General features: G+C 45.4%; 1 protein-coding gene across 9 annotated transcripts in view; it reads left to right on the forward strand.

Moving 5' to 3' along the window:
- Window positions 1-19,453, forward strand: part of DOCK9 (dedicator of cytokinesis 9) — a 2,709,375-nt gene that overhangs the window by 496,711 nt on the left and 2,193,211 nt on the right. For all 9 annotated transcript variants that reach the window (XM_069639825.1, XM_069639823.1, XM_069639827.1 and 6 more), the window contains exon 2: window positions 8,892-9,008. In XM_069639825.1, the coding sequence (XP_069495926.1) occupies window positions 8,892-9,008 (117 nt within the window). The remainder of the gene's footprint in view (window positions 1-8,891; window positions 9,009-19,453) is intronic.

Raw genomic sequence — 19,453 nt, forward strand, 5'->3', positions numbered from 1 at the left:
GTTTCCGCTTCTGTACGCGTTCCCACCGGTCCCTGTCATTCCTCAAATGATCAGGAGGTTGAGAAGATTCCGGCGAACCATGATCCTAATTGCCCCGGATTGGGCCAGGAGAACGTGGTACCCGGACCTTCTAGACTTGTCCATCTGCCCTCCAATTCGACTTCCTCTCAGAGAGAACCTACTCTCACAGAAGGGAGGTCAGGTTGTCCATCCAGACATCAAAACCCTCAACCTTCACGCTTGGCTTCTGAACGGCTGAGGTACAAGGATTGGGACCTCCCTGTTGATGTTATGGAGGTGTTGCTTTCGGCAAGGAGGCCAGCAACAAAGTCTTTATACCGCTGCCGTTGGAACAGATTTTGCAGCTGGTGTAGAGAACAGAATATCGACCCATTTTCATGTGGTACACCAATGGTTTTGTCCTTCCTACTATAGTTGGCAAATTCAGGCCTTCAAGTTGGCACCATTAAGGGCTATCTCGCAGCGCTATCTATCTTTAAGCGTACTGCGGAAGAACCATCCTATTTCAAATTACCCTTGGTAATACAGTTTCTAAAGGGGTTAACCAATGTTTATCCCCCAAGACCATTCCAAGTTCCCCTATGGGATTTAAACTTAGTACTAACTTTCCTGATGGGTACACCTTTCGAACCTCTCCATTCTTGTTCGTTAAGATTCCTTACCCTTAAAACTGTTTTATTAATAGCACTTACATCTGCTAGAAGGGTGAGCGAATTACAAGCTCTTTCTTGTAAACCCCCCTCATACAATCTTTCACAAAGACAAAGTTGTCCTGCAAGTGAAGCCTAATTTCCTCCCAAAAGTGGTTTCTGAATTCCATATCACTCAGAAGATTACCCTACCATCTTTCTATCCTCCTCCTCCTCACCAGGGGAAAGAGGAAGAGAGGTTACACAGACTAGACCCTAGGAGGGTTTTAAGTTTTTACATTAGTAGACTAACCAGGATAAGACAGGCAGACCAGCTGTTTGTAGGTTACGCAGGTCACAAGCTGGGGTTACCAATAACTAAGCAGACCATTTCCAGATGGATCATTCTAGCCATTCTGGAATGTTATAAACTGGCAGGGAAAGAGCCCCCCCAAAACCTTAGGGCTCATTCGACCAGAGGTATTGCAGCTTCATCCGCCCTCAAAAGAGGCGTGCCGGTTAAAGACATATGTGCGGCCGCTACATGGTCGTCTGTCCATACCTTTACACGTTTTTACAATCTGGATTCCTCCTCCAGTCAAGAGACTAGGTTTGGAAGGGCTTTACTGCATTCTATTCATCAATAGAAGACAGCGTGAAATCAGTACTCCCTCCTCCGAATATAGAATACTGCTATGGGAGCCTATCTAAGATGAGGAATACGTCGGAGGACAAAATCTCTTCGAAGAACAAGTTACTTCTTACCTTGTAACGTTCTTTCGACGGGATGTTCCTCCGATGTATTCCTCATCGACCCTCCCATCCATCCCCGCAGTTCTACTTCCCTTGTTGTTGCAGCTTACGCTCCTTCAGGGTGATTAGTCTAGTCCAGACAGTAATACTGTGGGCTACAAAACGGAACTGAGCAACGGACGCTGCACGCGGCCTTTATAGGCAGGATGACGTCGAGCGTCGATACGGCGGCTGTCGAGGGACATCGACTCGAGGGACTTCGACGCGCAGCGCCCTCTAGAGAACAAATTTTCCGAGGCCAGCAGAGCTGGAAGGATATATCTAAGATGAGGAATACGTCGGAGGAACATCCCGTCGAAAGAACGTTACAAGGTAAAAAGTAACTTGTTCTTCTGCATTTTACAGAAATCTATTTACTGGTAAAACTATTGATGACCTCCCAAAGATCTTTTTAGATAGTTGGGCTCATAGAGTACTGTAAACCTACAGAAACCTTGACAGGACACGCATGTCAATAGTTTTCATCCTCCCTGTAGTGTCCAGTTTATGGTCTCCCATCTCCTGAATTCACCTACCATACCTTATTTTAAGGGTCTTAATTTAATTTCTTTCAACCCTGATAGGTCCCACCTGTGTTTGATTCCCAGATGTTTGTAACAGTCTCCAGGACAGTTAAGCCACAGCGAAGTCGCTAAGAGATACATTTGAGGCCAATGAGCTAGGCCTGGGTGCATGAGGAGGATGTGCAGAGAAATAGAAATTAAATACGGTTAATTTAACTTCTGCCACAATGTGGTATAGGTTTTCAGACTACACTTGGCAGCAAGGTATGAGAAGGGAGCTGGGGGGTGTTGGGGGCAGAGTATTGGGTAGGGGTTACGGGGTGCGGGACGAGGAGCCAATCCGTGGGGTTAGGTTTCGGTGTCCCTAGCATGCTACTTTGTACAGTGTCCTCACTGATGTATCTGGTGCACATCATTGGTCAGACTTGGTGTGAATGTCTCACCCCTTGCCATCTCAAGCCATTTTTTATTGGGCATTGCCAACCAATCGCAAACAAGTGTTTTGACTGATCAGCACAATCACATAATTGAGGGGCGGGGGTGGGAAGGTTTGTGATGTCACAAGGGGCATTAATGTAAGTGTGGCCAAAAGTGTATTATCCAATTAGGATCACTGAAAATATATTTGGATATAGGGGGCTCATGTAGTCCCACCAATTTGTATAAAATGTTCAGCCTCAGTGGGCAGCGTTGACCGCTCACTTCATTCAGTTCAGTTCCACGGGGCTGTCTGAACTGTGCTGCCAAGCTGTTTGGGTCCAATAAATTTGCATTATTTCTTGCTTGATGTGCGCTCCTTTTTCAGAATTTTTTTCTGTTTGCGACTTTTACCGAATGTCACCTGGTACAGGGCAACAAACATGCTAATTACCTTTTTAATGTCCCTTTTACTTTTATTAAAGCCTATAACATAGTATCTTTTTCTGAATTGTCTATTTTGCAGTAATTAACATTCCAGTGTAAAGCTGTTCTGGGTCAGTGTTTGATTTAATCAAATACATACCACTAAAAACATTTCTCATTTGGTTGTGCCATAATAGCGGTTGACACCTTTGCCTAACGCTGTATCATATGAGGTGATCTTGGTGGTACCATGCTTTTGAGTACTACTTGCTGCTGGCTTCACCCTGGAATCCTATATTTGATGTACTGAAAGAAAAAACAAATACAGTGGTTTCTGAAATCGCCTATTCACTTCCTTTTCCACTTTTAGACCCTCAATCGAAGAATATTACCCAGTGGAGGGACAGATTCTTTCAAGGGTTGGTACTGCGGTGGGTTATAAATCCATCAAGTTGCAGCACAACTGCTGAGTTATACCAAGCAATGTAGCTTCTTGTTATACAGCATAAAGAAGTGTACACGCTGAAAACTGTCGCACAATCATTTGTGATGGATAGAAATTAACAAAAACATTCATGTTAGTTTTGAAAATAAAAAAAGAAAGCCATTGGAAAAAGCTGCAAATTCCATGGCAGGTTTGCAAAGAGGAAAAGGATTACCATCAGTAGAGGTTGGAACACAATGAAAATCCAGAAACGTCCTTTGGAAAATAATTTAACAGCCCAAATTAAAGGTATTTTTAAAGTTGCTGGAACAAAGATGTGTTTGGAGAAGTGCTTCAGATCAAGGCCATTCTGTATACACTCCTGCTTAATGGGTCTTAAGGCAGGAATGGAATTGTACAGAGCAGTGATCCACAGGAACAGTAGTTCTGATCATCTTTTCTGACTGACATCTGCTACCAAGAGAGCCCATATTTTTGCTGCTGGCTCACTATTCTTCACAAGTTGTTAGCTAAGGTCACTGTAAAAGAGCAGGGAGATTAGTCAACCACCTGAATAGTTTAGAATGGGGTGACGACATGGCGAAAAGTAGGGTCTCGGAATTTGGGTCTTCTAAAGAAAATAGTTTATTAAGCATTTGTAACCAAAACATGGTTTAAAAAGAATAAAGCCAAGTGTTAAAACGTAAATGATTTAGAAGTCTATCTCTGCATGAATAATGTAAACTGAAGGTTTACTTCACCAGGGAAGTAAAAAGGTGCCCCAATGTACTAAAACCCCTGAAGTAAACTTCTGTGTCACAACTAATCTTTTAACTTAAAATAAAGGTTTCCTGAATCAAATGTTCCTTGTAAGTGAGTTGTCAGAATAGCCAAATCAAATGGTGCAATGAATAATATAAACTCTGTCCTTCCCTAGGGTAAAAGTATTGAGGGTAGAATATCTAACTTGGTCGTTCCGTAAATAACAAAAGTCCAACAATTCAAAATAAGTTTTCTCCTTAAGGTTGCCTCAGATAGACAAACAGGGCCGCTCATGCAAAGCAATCAAACTGGGACCTGTAGTCTTATGTGATGTATTTGCATTTTTGTACGGTTGATGAATTCATATATCGTTGAGACTTTTTAAATTGCCAAAACATTGTACAATTGTGTACCTTGCCTCCTATTAACGAATACGTTTTGGGGGAGCAAGCTTGAAAGACAACTGCCTACTTAATGTACTTTGGCAGTGGATATATAATTTGCCTTTGAAATATTAGGCGGTTCTTTTTCTACTGTTTTGAGGTCTTTGTACAGATTTGAACTTGGCTCTTTTACTTTGACGTCTTCCAATCACAGTAAACACATTTTTGCTACGAGTTCTTAAACACTCTTGTGGGACTGCCAGCGTTTCCTTCCTTAGCTGAATTGAGGTTGGAAAAAGGGGGACGAGGACGCACGTTTTCAGATGTTGTTTTTGGCAGGTATAAATGCCTTGTTGAATTAGTGTTGTTCCGTTGCCATTGTTTCATTGTTTTATTATCAAATATTGTACCATATGCTTGCTCTTACGACCTTGTTAGAAATACAATCCTTATGCGTAAACGCTTTACTCTGAATTTCTCGTTTTGCTAGTTGTGATCACACCCAAAACAGCAGTAAGTTAGAATTTAGCGGCCCACATCGTACTGATAATGTGCATGGCACCAGAAGTGCCTTATTAGTTTATCATACTTGAAATTCCATGATGCTATTTTAAATACCTAGAAATAAAATTAAATGCATGTTGATTATTTACCAAATGGGCTTGTCGGGCAATGTTTGTCCTGGGTGAAGTATGAAATCCTTTTAAAAGCTGAATCCAATCAGCAGTTCTTAACCCACACCAAACTAAATCATCCCCAAGGTACCACCAGAGTATGCCTCTTCTGTCCCGCTTAACAGTGCCTAAGTCGAAAGTCTTGAGGCATCGGTTGGAGTACGTATCTGTTGTCTGAAGCTCCGCTGACCCTTCCCTCCTTTTAAACTTTACCCTGAAGTAATTATCCAACTGCATGTCGAGTGAAATAGAATAGACATTAAAATAATTGGATCTTTGAAAATGCTTTTGTTAATTTTTAAATGTTTACTGAGGCAAAGGGACAAAATACCTGAAAAACAGTTGCTGCACTGCGCCCAAGTTGAAAGCTGTCAATCAGCCCAAGATTAAAAGTTCAAGATACAGAGGGAACTCTATCGGCACACATGGTTTCTAGCTTTGGGGATAGCATTGGACCTTGCCCTGAAGACCTGGAAGCACTACTCTACGTTCAAAAAATCCCTAAAGACCAGATCTACACAAGGTTTGATACAAAATTGTCCAGTTTGGTCATCCGAAATGGGGGTCCCAGCATCAGTCTGGGAGTTCAGTTGACACTAATCCACGACAAGGTGCTAAGGACTACATTTGCAGAAGAAACGCATTTGACTGAAGTCTACTAGGACGATTTGGGGTTGTTTCACTGCAGATGAAATGTCTGCAACAGAGATGACTGCATGAGAAATGTACGTTGCACAAAATTGTTCGTACATTTCCATCCACGGTAAAAACCCAAAACCTATCCAAACACTAACCCCCACCCACACACCCCCCTACTTACCTTTAGCCCTTTCACCTTAGTGATCGGGAAGCAGTGCTGCAGGGTGCTTTTTATTTGTATGTGTGTATTCTTTTGATCAGGGTAAGCTGCAGGGGTTTCCCCCACATCTCCCACCCTTTTTTTTATTTTTTTGGGTCGGGTCAGCTGCGGGGGACACCACAACTCCTGCTCACTAAGTATAGTGAGCGGGGTGTTGCGGGGGACACCCCTGCAGCCTTTAAAAAAAAATGTTTTGGTCGGGTCGGCTGCGGGTGTGTCCCCCGCAACTCCTGCCTCACTATACTGTATAGTATAGTGGTGCGGAGGACACCCCTGCAGCCTTTTTTTCCCCCCTTTTTTCTTTAACCAAATGACCTACACCACCAAATAGATATTACAAAATATCCTATGAACATTTAGTCAGTAGGACATTTAGTAATATCGATTTTGGAATTTTTGGTGGTGTAGGTCATTTGGATTCAGTCATTTTGACCGTATCCTACTAGGACATGTTCACTAACAGTGGATTCAGAAACTGATGCATTTAAGGGGCATTCCCTACAATAACATTCGGGTTTATTCAGATTGGAGGCTGGTTTACAACATACTGGAGTGGTCTTGGGGCAGCATGTCAGTGCTCTTCAAAACACTATAGCTGGGAGAGCCAGCGAACTGTCGGATAAGGCTGAGATAGATGGGGTGTGCTTTTGGGTCTCCCCTGGCTCTAGGCGCACAGCGCAGGCCGACCCAAAGTCGAGTGGTGGCTGGATGGGAGGAGGGGCACATGGGGATGGCAGCATGGGGGTGGCGTGGAGGGGAGACTAAGGGCCAGTCCAGTAAGTTTTCTCTTTGGGACTGGGGAAGGGTATTGTTTCGCTGGAGGAGAGGATGTGGACTGCGAACAGCACCTGTTTCTTTTTTTTTTGCTGGTGAGGGCAAGGAGGATGGAGTGGGGCAGGGATAAAAGGATTGCGGGCTGGTGGGTTTAGGAGAGGGCATGGACAGCATGGGTATTTTTTCCGAAATGGTCAGAGGAATGGTGGGGAATATGGGTGAGAGGAAATGAGCATTGTAGGGGTATGGCATATTTTGTTTTTTAGGGTAAGTGTACAGAATATTTGAGTTATGTATGGGTTCGTGGAACGTTGCATTACCTTCAGCTAAGTTTAATGCATTGGCTACCCTCAAAATTCATCGAATTCAATACATTGGCTAAAGTTTAATGCATTGGCTACCCTCAAAATTAATCGAATTCAATACATTGGCTACCTAAAAAAGAAAACTAAATTCAGTACATTGGTCAATACATTGACTACTATTCATCTAAATTCAATACAAAATGCTAGGATGCGCCTAACTCCAAGACCGTGGCTATGCTTTAAGTATGTATCTAGCTTTAGTACAATGGTCATACTTATGCACTTGAATTTAAACGCTTGTTGTACAGATGAGTGCCTCTAGTCAAAAGGAGGCGTTAACAGTAATGCATTTGTTATGTAAATCAGAGGGGAATAAGAATAAAGTTGTCTCTTACCTGAAGGTTGCTGCAGGCAGTTTTGGGGCCTGGCTTGGCTGCCCAGAGGGAACTGGGCAAACGGGGTGGGAGCTTCCCGTTGCCTCTGGCCCTTTGCCTCCTGCCCGGGAATGGAGCTTTCCGATCACGTGGGTGTCCCCAAAGCCAATACCATTCCAGATGGGTGGGCAGGGGCTAGGTAGACTGGGAGGGGTGCAGGGCGAACGTCTGGAAAGATAGTCAAGGGTTTTGCAGCGACAGGGAAGCCCAATAAAGTAAATTTGTTTTGCAAATGGAGCGCCTACCAGAGAGGTGTGCTTCTTCCAGGTAGCAACATTGGAAATGTACAGCAAGGGCGCTGGCGGCCCAGAGAAAGATTTTAAGGGCCCAAAGACCTTCCAATCAAATGGTGTCTCCAAGGTCAATCCAATTCCAGATGGGCGGGCAGGGGTGAGGTAGACTGGGAGGGGGCTGGCTGAGTACTCTATTCTCTTGTTGCACAGAAATGCTCGATGAGTACTGACTCGCGCCAAAGAGGGTAGAACAGCTTGATAAACAGTAATGAGACTGCCTCTAAAAGGCAACACTGCGGAGTACATCTTGTGCAGGATAGTGGCATGAATTTAGTGTGCCTGTGTGACAGGTGTTGTGAACAGTTGTAGGCTCAAGTCTTTATATTTTTCATTGCCCTTATATTGCAGGCTTTTTAATGCTAATGCCAACTCTTAAAAATGCATATACATGGAGGCTAGCTGTCCTAAGCAAAAATGTTTACCGTGCAATACATGAATAAAGAAATTGACGTCTTGAAAGCAATTGTAATGCGAAATGATAAATGTTGGCTTCCCCAGAATCTGTTTATCATTTTAGTCCTGCGTCCTCCATTCACAATACAAAGCGACATTAGTACTTGTAAACACAATATGAATTAAGAGAATTATAAGATGTACATCTGAATTACATATTGTGATGTCCAGTTCGTCTATTGACACCCTTCTGCCAGTTAACCCCTTTTTCTCCTACTCCTGCATCTCTCCATAAAAAGTTCAGTCATTCAAATGCTCTGGAACTACACTTATGCTGGCGATATGAATAGTTTACATTGTTGCTGAATTGTCATATTGCCTGAATAATGTATGCACATTTGATGGCTAAAGTTCAATATATTGCCATAATGGTCTCTGAAAAGCACAATAAAATATTTAAGTCATAAGTTCTCTCTGCCTTGTGATTTCTGCGGGCCTACATCTTGGCACTGTGCAGTGCCCTTGTCATAGATTGGGCAAGACTTCAAATGAGGCACATACCGCCTACCTCTGCCCTCGGTCCTGGAACTTTCAGATTGCTTTGTGTCCCCTTAATATCACCATCTATTGCTGCCCGCTGTGGTATACTGTACAGTGAATATAAACCAGCATGACTGCATGCACAAAGTTGGACATAACTACATTGGTTTTCTTTCTAATGTGTTTTTTTAAGCCCTTTATTCAATATATTTATGGTTGTTTTTATTCCCTCACCTTCTAGGCAAAACCAAAGCTGATTGAACCAATAGACTATGAAAATATAATCGTCCAGAAGAAAACTCAGATTTTAAACGATGCATTACGGGAGATGCTACTCTTCCCTTACGATGACTTTCAGGTAAGCCCATTTTTTGCAGCCTTTTGATTCGTGTTGCTCCGTCATACTACTGTAGATAAAGTAATGGCCAGGATGATGCAGGCAAAGGGATAATAATACGAAGATCTTTTGTGCTGTGTATCTCTAGCATACGCCCCCCATTTCCCTGCATTGCACAGCGCTGCTTTATGCACTGCTTTTTCGCGTTGTCCTCTCATACTTTCATTTAAACTCTTTGGCATATATTTGAACCCTTACTCGATCCTTAACTTTTTCACCCCTGACGAAGGTTCTATTAATATAGACGTAGACACAAATTGCGCGAATTAAGTGCCGGTTTTAAGTATGAATTGTTTTGGTTTCTTGTGACACACATCCCCATTGAATGCAGCCTTTATTTAGTAGGGCAGACCAGGAACTTGGCACGCTACATTTGTGGTTGGCACAGAAATACAGCCATCTAACGTGAGCGGGAGGAAGTGGGATGCACGAATGTGTACAGCCTTGCTCTGTTGAGAGTTGCCTTCGGGGCCCACCGATCGCTGAAGGTGCATACACTTCTGTTCTGAAACCGCGTTATACTTCATTTGTTGTTATCAATCAGGGTATTTCAGGTGCTCCATTTTGTGTTTTCAATCTAGAGGATGTGGTGCGTACTTTGAATTGCAACAGCGGTCAGTGACATGAACCCTTATTTTTCTGTGGTACAGCACAGCCTCGGAAATTGAACAATTTGCTCGTTGAAATCGATTGGCGTGGGAGGGGGGAGTCTAGGTACTACGCGGGGGTCATGGTAACAGACCCTTCACTCATAGACTGCCTGGGTGAAATGTATTTCATGGACTGGGAGCTAATGCCACCACATTTGTAGAAACACTTGTAAGCATGACTTCTTGACTTTTTCATGGGACAGTACCAGCACTTCTCATCGAAGCTGCTTTGCTACTACTGTGAACATAGTGACCCCTTTTTGGAACAGCTGCTTATCATTTTGTGGGACAGTAGGCTGCCCTCCTTCACTGGCCTAGCATGCCCTGAATGGTACAGGGCAAGCATTTCTCAGCTGGAGCCGACCATTTTAGGCTTAACAAGCACATCCACAGAAACATTGCAGGTTTATCAACATTGGGTGCCACAAATCATTGTAAGGGAGCATAAGACAACAAATGGGGAATTGTAATCCTTTTAATAAACTGCATGTGTTTGCCGTAGAGACTTCTTCAATGTCGCACAATTGTACCGAACATGGGAGTCGTCCTTCTCCCTGCCACCTATGGTGTTCATGGGCATCCTCCAGTCACATTGACTTCCTGACCTCAAGTGGATCTGTTTGCGACCAGTGTCAACCGGAAGTGTGAGCGGTACTGTTCAAGGGAATTTCTCCAAAGGGGAGCTCTAGGGGACGCGTTCATAGTGGACTGGGAGTTTCTACTCCTGTACGCGTTTCCTCCATTCCCTGTCATTCCTCAAGTCATCAGGAATTTGAGGAGGTTCAGGAAATCCATGATCCTAATTGCTCCAGATTGGGCCAGGAGGATGTGGTACCCAGACCATCTGGACATGTCCATCTGCCCTCCAATACATCTTCCACAAAGAGAGGACCTTCTCTCGCGAGAGGAGGGTCTGGTTCTCCATCCAGAGGTCAAGACTCTCAACCTTCACGCATGGTTTTTATGAGGTTGAGATACAAGGATTGGGACCTCCTGGACGACGTAATGGAAATTTTGCTTTCGGCCAGAAGGCCAGTAACAAAATCCTTGTACCGCTGCCGTTGGTACAAATTCTGCAGCTGGTGCAGGGATAAGAATGTGGATCCTTTTACCTGCAGTACACCTATGGTGTTATCATTCTTATTACACCTGGCCAATCTGGGGCTCCAGGTTGATACAATTAAGGGGTATCTGGCAGCGCTCTCTATTTTTAAGCGCTCCTCTGAAAAGGTATCTTTCTTCTAGATCCCATGTTCTTAAAAGGACTGACAAATACATTTCCGCCGATCCCGTTTCAAGTCCCAATTTGGGACCTCAACTTGGTTTTGACATTTCTAATGTGTGCTCCTTTTGAGCCTATCCATTCCTGTCCTTTAAGATTATTAACTCTAAAGACCGTCCTTTAAGTGGCCATCACATCAGCCCGAAGCCTCTGGAGGCTTCTGCGAGCCTCCTTACACAATCTTATATAAGGGCAGAGTGGTCATTAAGGTTAAACCTACCTTTTTACCTAAGATCGTGTTTGAGTTTCATTTAACTGAGAAAATAATTCTACCTTAATTTTATCATCCTTGTCATCCTGGCTTGATCCAATGCGTGCGCTTAGTTTCTACATCTCCAGGATGTATAAACTAAGACAGGATGACCAACTTTTTGTAAGCTGCACAGGCCACAAGTTGGGTATGGCAATCTCGAAACAAACTTTATCAAGATGGATCATTTTAGGAATATCTGATTGCTACAATTTAGTTGGAAAGGATGCTCCGGAGGGTCTTGGAGCTCATTCGACCAGGGGCCTGGCTACCTTCTCTGCCTTACCGAACAGAGTCCCAATTAAAGATATTTGTGCAGCAGCCACATGGTCGTCCATACACACTTTTACCAAACACTATAATCTGGACTCTTCCTCAAGCCGGGAGGTTTATTTGGAAAGGCAGTGCTACATTTTGTGCACACAGACCTATAAAGGAACTCCTAAATCATCACGAGTCCGAAAATTCTGACTCCCTCCTCCAGGAATACTAACTAGAACTAGTTTGGGAGTTTATCTTAAGATGAAGAATAAGTGGGAGGACACAATCCATTCGAAGAACAAGTTACTTACCCATGGTAACGTTCTTTCAACTGGATGGTCCTCCCACATATTCCTCATCACCCATCCCAACCTGCCCTGCATCAGAATTGTCCACAGGCAGGCATCAATGTGCTGCGCCCTGTAATGAAAAACATTTCTGAAGCAGCTAAAGCTGGATATGGAAATATAAGATGAGGAATACGTGGGAGGAACATCCAGTCGAAAGAAAGTTACTGTAAAGACTGGAGGGGGGTATCTGTACTCCTGCCCTCTATATGGCAGAGTAGAAGCACAGAGCACCCCAGCCAAGGTTCTCTAAATGGTAGATGTGGACAAACCACCAAGGCTTAAGAACCAGCCTGCATCACCTTCCCGAGAGCTTAAGTACAGTGTAGTTCCCAAGCCCCCACAAAGAAATGTCCACACACTATGCTATGTGCTAACACAGTTCTTTATATAAAAATAAGGTTCAAAATATATATATATACATAAATCAATAACAGTTTACTCTGGCAGTTCAAATATGGAAAATATATGCAATGTCTATGTAGTACCCCACTTAGCTATTGATTCCTTTTACATGCATCAACTGATGACAGATATAATGGCATACAAATCATGCGGCAATGGGTAACAGCATAGATCATCGTATGGAAAGCAAGTTAGGTTAAACAATGGCAGAATGCTTTCTCCAGCTACCTGGATGCAGTTCTGAGTGAGGATCCCCCACCTGGGCAAACTGTAATACAGAGTATTAACAAGCCCAATCCATTAATGTTTAAAGGGAACATTGGAACACTGGAACAGCCTCCCTGCCTCTCTCCGTCTTGAGCCGGAGCACCTTAAGTTCCGGAAACCCCTCGAGACCTTCCTCTTCTCTTCCTCCTTCTCTCTCCTTCTCCCCTGCTAACCTCTCCACCCTCCTTCTCCTCCCTTACTCTGTTCAGTGTTTGCTGACTGGTCGCTTGGTTCACCTCCCGAGCCGTACAGGTCCCAGGCTCCCACGCAAGTCTTTTGCACTTGCCTCCAGTCCGCTGCACTATGTTTCAGCACTACTGCACTTTCAGCTTATGCACTGTTTCAACACTACTGCACTTTCAGCTCACGCTCCATGAGCAGGGCAACATCTCTGCACTTAATCCAGGGCCCTGCTGGACTGAACTTGTTTGTTCCCCCTCAACTCCCCCACCCCCTTCCTCGCACATCTGTCTGCACGCATTCATGACCTAAATGTACTAGGACTAGTTGTTCGTCGGTCCTGTCCTCCCGCCCCACACCCCTTTTTTGTCCCCCCTCCCTAGCTTGGTCGCTTCTGTTATACTTCATGCACTTACACTAGGAGAAATGCAGTCAGGCCTAGTATGCTAGTTTTTCTGTCAGATCATTCAGAAACTTGAAGGCCTAAGAATGACTACTGTATTCCCTTGTTCCCTTCCCGCCTTGAAGCGCTTTGAAGCACTCCACATGTGTGTAAGCGCTATATAAATAAACAATTACAATTTAAATCTTATCGGAGTGGTCTCCAATTAAAGAAGAAACCTTTTCGAAAGTCTGTGAAAACTCTGAAGCTGATATTCACAACTTGTTACAAGAACTTATAACATCAAAGAAAAGTCGCGTGTGACCAATTATGCTTTGCCGACCAGAGTGGAAAGTATCTCAGTGTTTATTGATAGGACTACCGACCCTTATAAACATTTGATGCTGAAAATCTAACTGAAGGAGTGGTCGTGTATACCTAAAATAGTTTTCCTTTTGAAGACTGAATCTTGTAACTTCAAGAACTAATATTCTTTTGAAGCAGAAGTTGTTGTATTAGTCAAAAGAACACGCCATAACCAAGCCAAGAGGCGATCCCTTTCTATACTGAGGAAAACCCTTCTTGAATTAATCCATCTAACAGGTAAAGTTGTTAACTGTCCAGTGTCCTCTGATGCAAGTTAGACTTTGTTATCTGAAGTTGGAAGTGCGGCAATACAGCTACAAAGTAGCTACTGAAGCCAAGATGATGTACATAAAGCGTGGGGAAGGGAGCTGGGTGCTTGTAAGAAAATCAAGTTAATAACCTGTGATGCTAAGACTGTTGGAGTGGGGAGGAAGGCAGTCTGTAAGCAGTAGGTTTTTCTCGTAGCAGTAAGGGAGACTGGAAGAGGCAAAGAGGCTGCCATTTTCTTAGAATACACAGGAAAGAGTGCATTGCCTACCTCCTAGAGGTCGAAGTGGCTTGTCTTTAAAATGCCTAACCAATCTACTATATGAAGTTGAAGCAGAAGTACCAGAACTGTGGTTATGTATAATACTGTCAGTAGATGGTACCTAGAGGTTAGTTGAAGTAGTGGCACACTGTGGAAAATTCTGTTTTCACAGTAACAGTAGTAGAAGGGTGGTTGTGAAGGAGTGAAGAACAGCCCAAGAAGCAGCATCCTGATCAGTTTTACCAGATGTACTGCAGAGGATATGAACACTTACAGAAATGAAGAAGACAAAGTGGTTAACCTATTTTCCAACTGTGTAAAAGCAATTTTGGAAGGAAGACATCAAGAATTGCTATTGGTGCTATTTTCCTTGGCTTAAACAGAGAAGGGATCTTTTCAACTGAAAGCTGGAAATCTGTTGCAAGTGGATTTTTATTTTTGTGAACTTTTATTTCATTGGGAACTTACAGGAAACTGGTTCAAGACTTTTCTCTTTTGTTTTAACACTTGGGGAAATTGACTTTGAACAATCCTAGGAAAGGGGATTACCCAAGACAGTTGAAGGTAATTCAAATTATTGATGGTTTATTATTTATGTTTACATGTTTTGCTGTTTAGTGTGATGGCCAGTTTGTTTCTGTTAGGAGTGATTCTCTTAGGTCATATACTAGATGGGGAACTCCCTGATGGAGTAGGTTTAATAAAATGTTTAATGTTGGAAAACCTTCAAGCATTTGTCCGCCTCGCATTACTGGCCCCTTATAACCTAGACCCAGTATATTGCCCATATAGGGAGTATGTCTGCAGTAAGGCATGACTTTATCGCCTTTTTGTTCTGGTCGATTTCTCTTGTTTGTAGTGGGTGGAGTTTGTTGCTAAGGGGTGTTCTTATTTAGGATTTTTAAAGAGCCATGTTTTTAATAGTTTCCTGAAGTTGAGGTGGTCCTCTGTCATTCGTATTTCCTTTGGGAGTGAGTTTGTTCCAGAGATTTACTGCTATGCAGGATAACGCTGATCCTCCAAATTTTTGTTTTGAGTATAATTTCAGTTCAAGGCGGGTGTTTCGAGGGGATTGGGTCCTCCGACGTATTCCATATCTGACAGGTAATGTCCACAGCTGTGCTGCTTCGTAAAATCTTTGGCTCCTGCGTCGATGACGTAGATGCGTCGTCCCCGAGGACCTCCTCCGACGGCCGACGTCACCCGATGTGATAAGAAGGACGCACGACGCCCATAGCCTCAGTTCCGTTTTTTCCGCGAACATGTTCGCTTCGTGAATCTCGGTACGCCTCGACTCGTTGGAGTTTGCTGTTTTCAATTCTCGGTTCGTTGAACCTGTTCGGTTTGTGTGAAGACCTGTTCGTGGCGATGTCTTTCTCATCTTCAACCCCGCGTCCGGGCTTCAAGAACTGCGGGGACTGTGGGTCCAAGATGTCGGTCACGGACTCGCACGACGCCTGCCTCTGGTGCCTCGGGGAGGCCCAGGATACGGACGACTGTGTCGACTGCCAGTCGCTCAAGGCAAAGGCCTTGCGGGAACGCAAGAAGAAGCTGTCGTTAGGCTGGGTGTCTAAGCCCCGGAGGTTCCATGGTTCGCCGGTTGGGGGGAAGGCTGGCGCAGCATCTTGTAGAGTGGCAAGCCATTACTTCGGATGTGTGGGTTCTGGAGATCATAACCCACGGCTACTGTCTTCCTTTTCGGCAGAGGCCTCACGACAATCCACCAGGGAACCTCTATTTGAAGTGTCCGGATCTGCTCCTTGCGCAGGAAATTCAAGCCCTGCTGGAGAAAGGCGCCATAGAACTAGTGCCTGTAGTGGAGAGTAACAAGGGGATGGCATTCGCCTTATTTTTTGATTTCGAAGAAAGACGGGGGATTGAGACCCATCATGGATTTGCGCGGTTTGAACAAACTCCTCAGGAAGGACCCGTTCAAGATGGTGACTTTCTCAGGTCCTCCAGGCCCTTCAACTCAGGACTGGTTGGTGTCTCTCGACCTCAAGGATGCTTACTTCCATGTGCCGATCCATCCCAAGCACAAGAAGTACCTGAGGTTCGCGGTTGGCGACTCGCACTTTCAGTTTCAGGTCCTGCCGTTTGGATTGACCTCCGCCCCAAGGGTTTTCACCAAGCTCATGGTGGTGGTGGCAGCGCATCTCAGGAAAGGGGGGATTCACGTCTACCCCTACCTGGACGATTGGTTGATCAGAGGGAGCTCTCCCGAGCAAGTCCTGGATCATCTGTCCATCACCTGCCACTCCCTTCACAGGCTGGGCTTCTCCCTCAATTTAAAGAAGTCCCATTTGACACCAACACAGCGGCTCCAGAACATCGGAGCAGTGCTCGACACGTCCCTGGGGCAGTGTTTTCCTCCTCAGGTGAGGGCTCTTCACATTCAGCAGATGGTGTACAAGTTTCAATCTGCCCAGGATCTCCCAGCGTCCGAGTTCTTGAGACTGCTCGGCCTCATGGCATCCTGCATTCTTCTGGTGCCAGAGGCTCGTCTGCGGATGAGATCTTTGCAGTGGGCACTCAAGCTCCAGAGGTCTCGGTCCTCCTGCAGGCTGTCGGACCCTGTTCAGGTGCCGTCCTCGGTAGCCGGGACCTTCTCTGGTGGGCCGTCGAGGGCAATCTGATGAAGGGGGCCCCATTTTGGCTGCCCTGGCCGGAGGTGACGATCGTGACGGACGCATCCCTCACGGAATGGGGAGTTCATGCCAACGAGTTGACAGTCAGCGGTCGTTGGTCTCTGTCGGAGTCCAGACTCCATATCAATCTGTTGGCGCTGAGGGCCGTCAGGCTAGCCCTGAAGGCTTTTCTGCCGACTGTGCGCGGAAAGAGTGTCCTTATTCTAACAGACAACACGGTGGCCATGCACTACCTCAACAAAAAGGGCAGGCAGGGTCACTTCCGCTGTGCAGGGAGGCGATGCAGCTCGAATTCTGGGCCATCCAGCAGGAAGTTTCGATCTCGGCTGTTCATCTGGCCGGAGACGACAACGAGACGGCGGACGCTCTGAGCAGGCAGAGCTCGATCTCTCACGAGTGGGAGCTGGTTTAGGAGATTCTCCTGGAGATCTTCACCCTTTGGGGGACCCCTCAAGTGGATCTCTTCGCCTCCAGTGCCAACCGGAATGCGAAAGGTTTTGCTCGCGGGAATTTCCTCCAAAAGGAGCCTTAGGAGACGCGTCCGTGGTGGAGTGGTCATTCCCACTGCTGTACGCGTGTCCTCCAGTCCCCGCCATCCCGCAAGTGCTGCGGAGGTTACGGAGGTTCGGTTCCCGAATGATCCTCATTGCTCCGGCGTGGGCCCGGAGGACGTGGTACCCGGACCTTCTAGACTTGTCCATCTGCCCTCCACATAGTCTTCCCTACCGAGACGATCTGCTCTCACGGGAGGGGGGGTCAGGTTGTCCATCCAGAGGTCAGATCCCTCAATCTTCATGCTTGGCTTCTGAAAGGTTGAGGTATAAGGATTGGAACCTCCCTGAAGACGTGATGGAGGTGTTGCTCTCGGCGAGACAGCCAGCAACAAAGTCTCTGTACCGTTGCCGTTGGAGAAAGTTCTGCGACTGGTGCCGAGTTCAGAATGTGGATCCTTTTGAATGTGACATTCCCATGGTTCTGTCTTTTTTGCTTTCTTTGGCCCACAGGGGCTTGCAAGTGGGGACCATTAAAGGTTACCTGGCGGCGCTGTCCATATTAAAGCGCTCGTCTGAAGAGTGTTCCTATTTTAAAATACCTTTAATTTCGCAGTTTTTGAAAGGGCTCACTAATGTGTTCCCTCCGTCACCTTTTCGGGTGCCAGGTTGGGATTTGAACCTTGTTCCTAAGTTTCTTATGGGTGTTCCGTTTTAGCCTTTACATTCTTGCCCTTTGAGGCTGTTAACTCTGAAAACTGTGTTTTTGGTTGCGGTTTCTTCTGCTCGCAGAGTGAGTGAGTTACAGGCACTTTCAGTTAAGCCACCCTTCACTGTGTTTCAGAAGGAGTTCGTCCTTCTTTTCTTCCGAAGGTGGTTTCGGACTTTCATTTGAGCCAGAAGGTTGTTCTTCCGGCGTTCTATCCTCCTCCACATCCTGGTGAGGAAGAGGAGAGGCTCCATAGGCTTGATCCTAGGAGAGCGTTGAGCTTCTATATTTCGCGCATGTCCCGGGTCAGAGTGGATGATCAACTTTTCATTGGTTACGCTGGAAAGCGTTTGGGACAAGCTGTGACAAAACAGACTGTCTCGTTGGATTATTTTAGCTATCTCCGAGTGTTACCGCTTGGCGGGTAAGGACCCTCCGGCTGGCTTGCGGGCCCATTCTACCAGGGGAGTGGCTGCGTCTACTGCCCTGCAGAGGGGAGTTCCTATTCGTCACATCTGTGATGCAGCCACCTGGGCTTCAGTACATACTTTTGTATGTCACTACTCCCTCGATTCCATCAGAGGGAAAGATCTGGCCTTTGGCAAGACAGTTCTCTATTCCGCAATTTGAGTGGGCATGCTAAATTTGTATTCTAAATTCTTTCCCACCTCCTTGCTTGGTACTGCTGTGGGAGTCTGTCATAGATATGGAATACGTCGGAGGACCCAATCCCCTCGAAGAACAAGTTAGTTTCTTACCTGGTAACGTTCTTACGATCGGATGGTCCGATGACGTATTCCATATCGCTCCCTCCCTTCCTTCCCCGCTGCAGAATTTCTTTTGCGATTGCAGCTTGCGTTCCGCAAGGCCTTGTGTGTCTGACTGGCAGTAAACTGGTGGCACACTTTCTGGGAAAAAAATATAACTGAGGCTATGGGCGTCGTGCGTCCTACTTATCACATCGGGTGACGTCGGCCGTCGGAGGAGGTCCTCGGGGACGGCGCATCGACGTCATCGACACAGGACGCAGACGCCAAAGATTTTCCGAAGCAGCACAGCTGTGGACATTACCTGTCATAGATATGGAATACGTCGTCGGACCATCCCATCGAAAGAACGTTACCAGGTAAGAAAGTAACTTGTTCTTCTGGATCTTAGTGTTGGTGATGGTTTGTAGATCGTAGTTTTCCTGTATGAATTCCGCTCCTTGGCCGTGGATCGATGTGTGCGTTATACACAGTTGTTTGAAGATTTGCTTTTTGACTGTTAGCAAATGCATTGTTCTTAGTGCCAGTGTGATGTGGGCTCTTCTGTTGAGTTTAAGGAGACGTCTTGACGCTGAGTTCTGTATTAGTTGTATCTTTCATAACCAGCATTTCCAGGTAGATGTTGTTAGAGTAGTCTATTCATGAGATGACAAGGGAGATGATGGCAAGTGTTTTGTGTGTGAAGGACAGGAATGGGAGTATCTTTTTGATTGTGTGCGCAGGCGGAAGAAGCATTTCAAATGGATTGTGTCTTCCCATGTATATCTCATCTCTGATATCTCCTTCCCGCGTCGGCTGCTTCTGAATTTTATTTCTCTCAGTAAGAGTGTTGTCAACGTAATGCCCCTCAACGACCTCCGTCCGCTCTCGAG

This window comes from Ambystoma mexicanum, chromosome 7q (genome assembly GCF_040938575.1).
Source record: "Ambystoma mexicanum isolate Mex_15411 chromosome 7q, UKY_AmexF1_1, whole genome shotgun sequence".
Lineage (NCBI taxonomy): Eukaryota > Metazoa > Chordata > Amphibia > Caudata > Ambystomatidae > Ambystoma > Ambystoma mexicanum.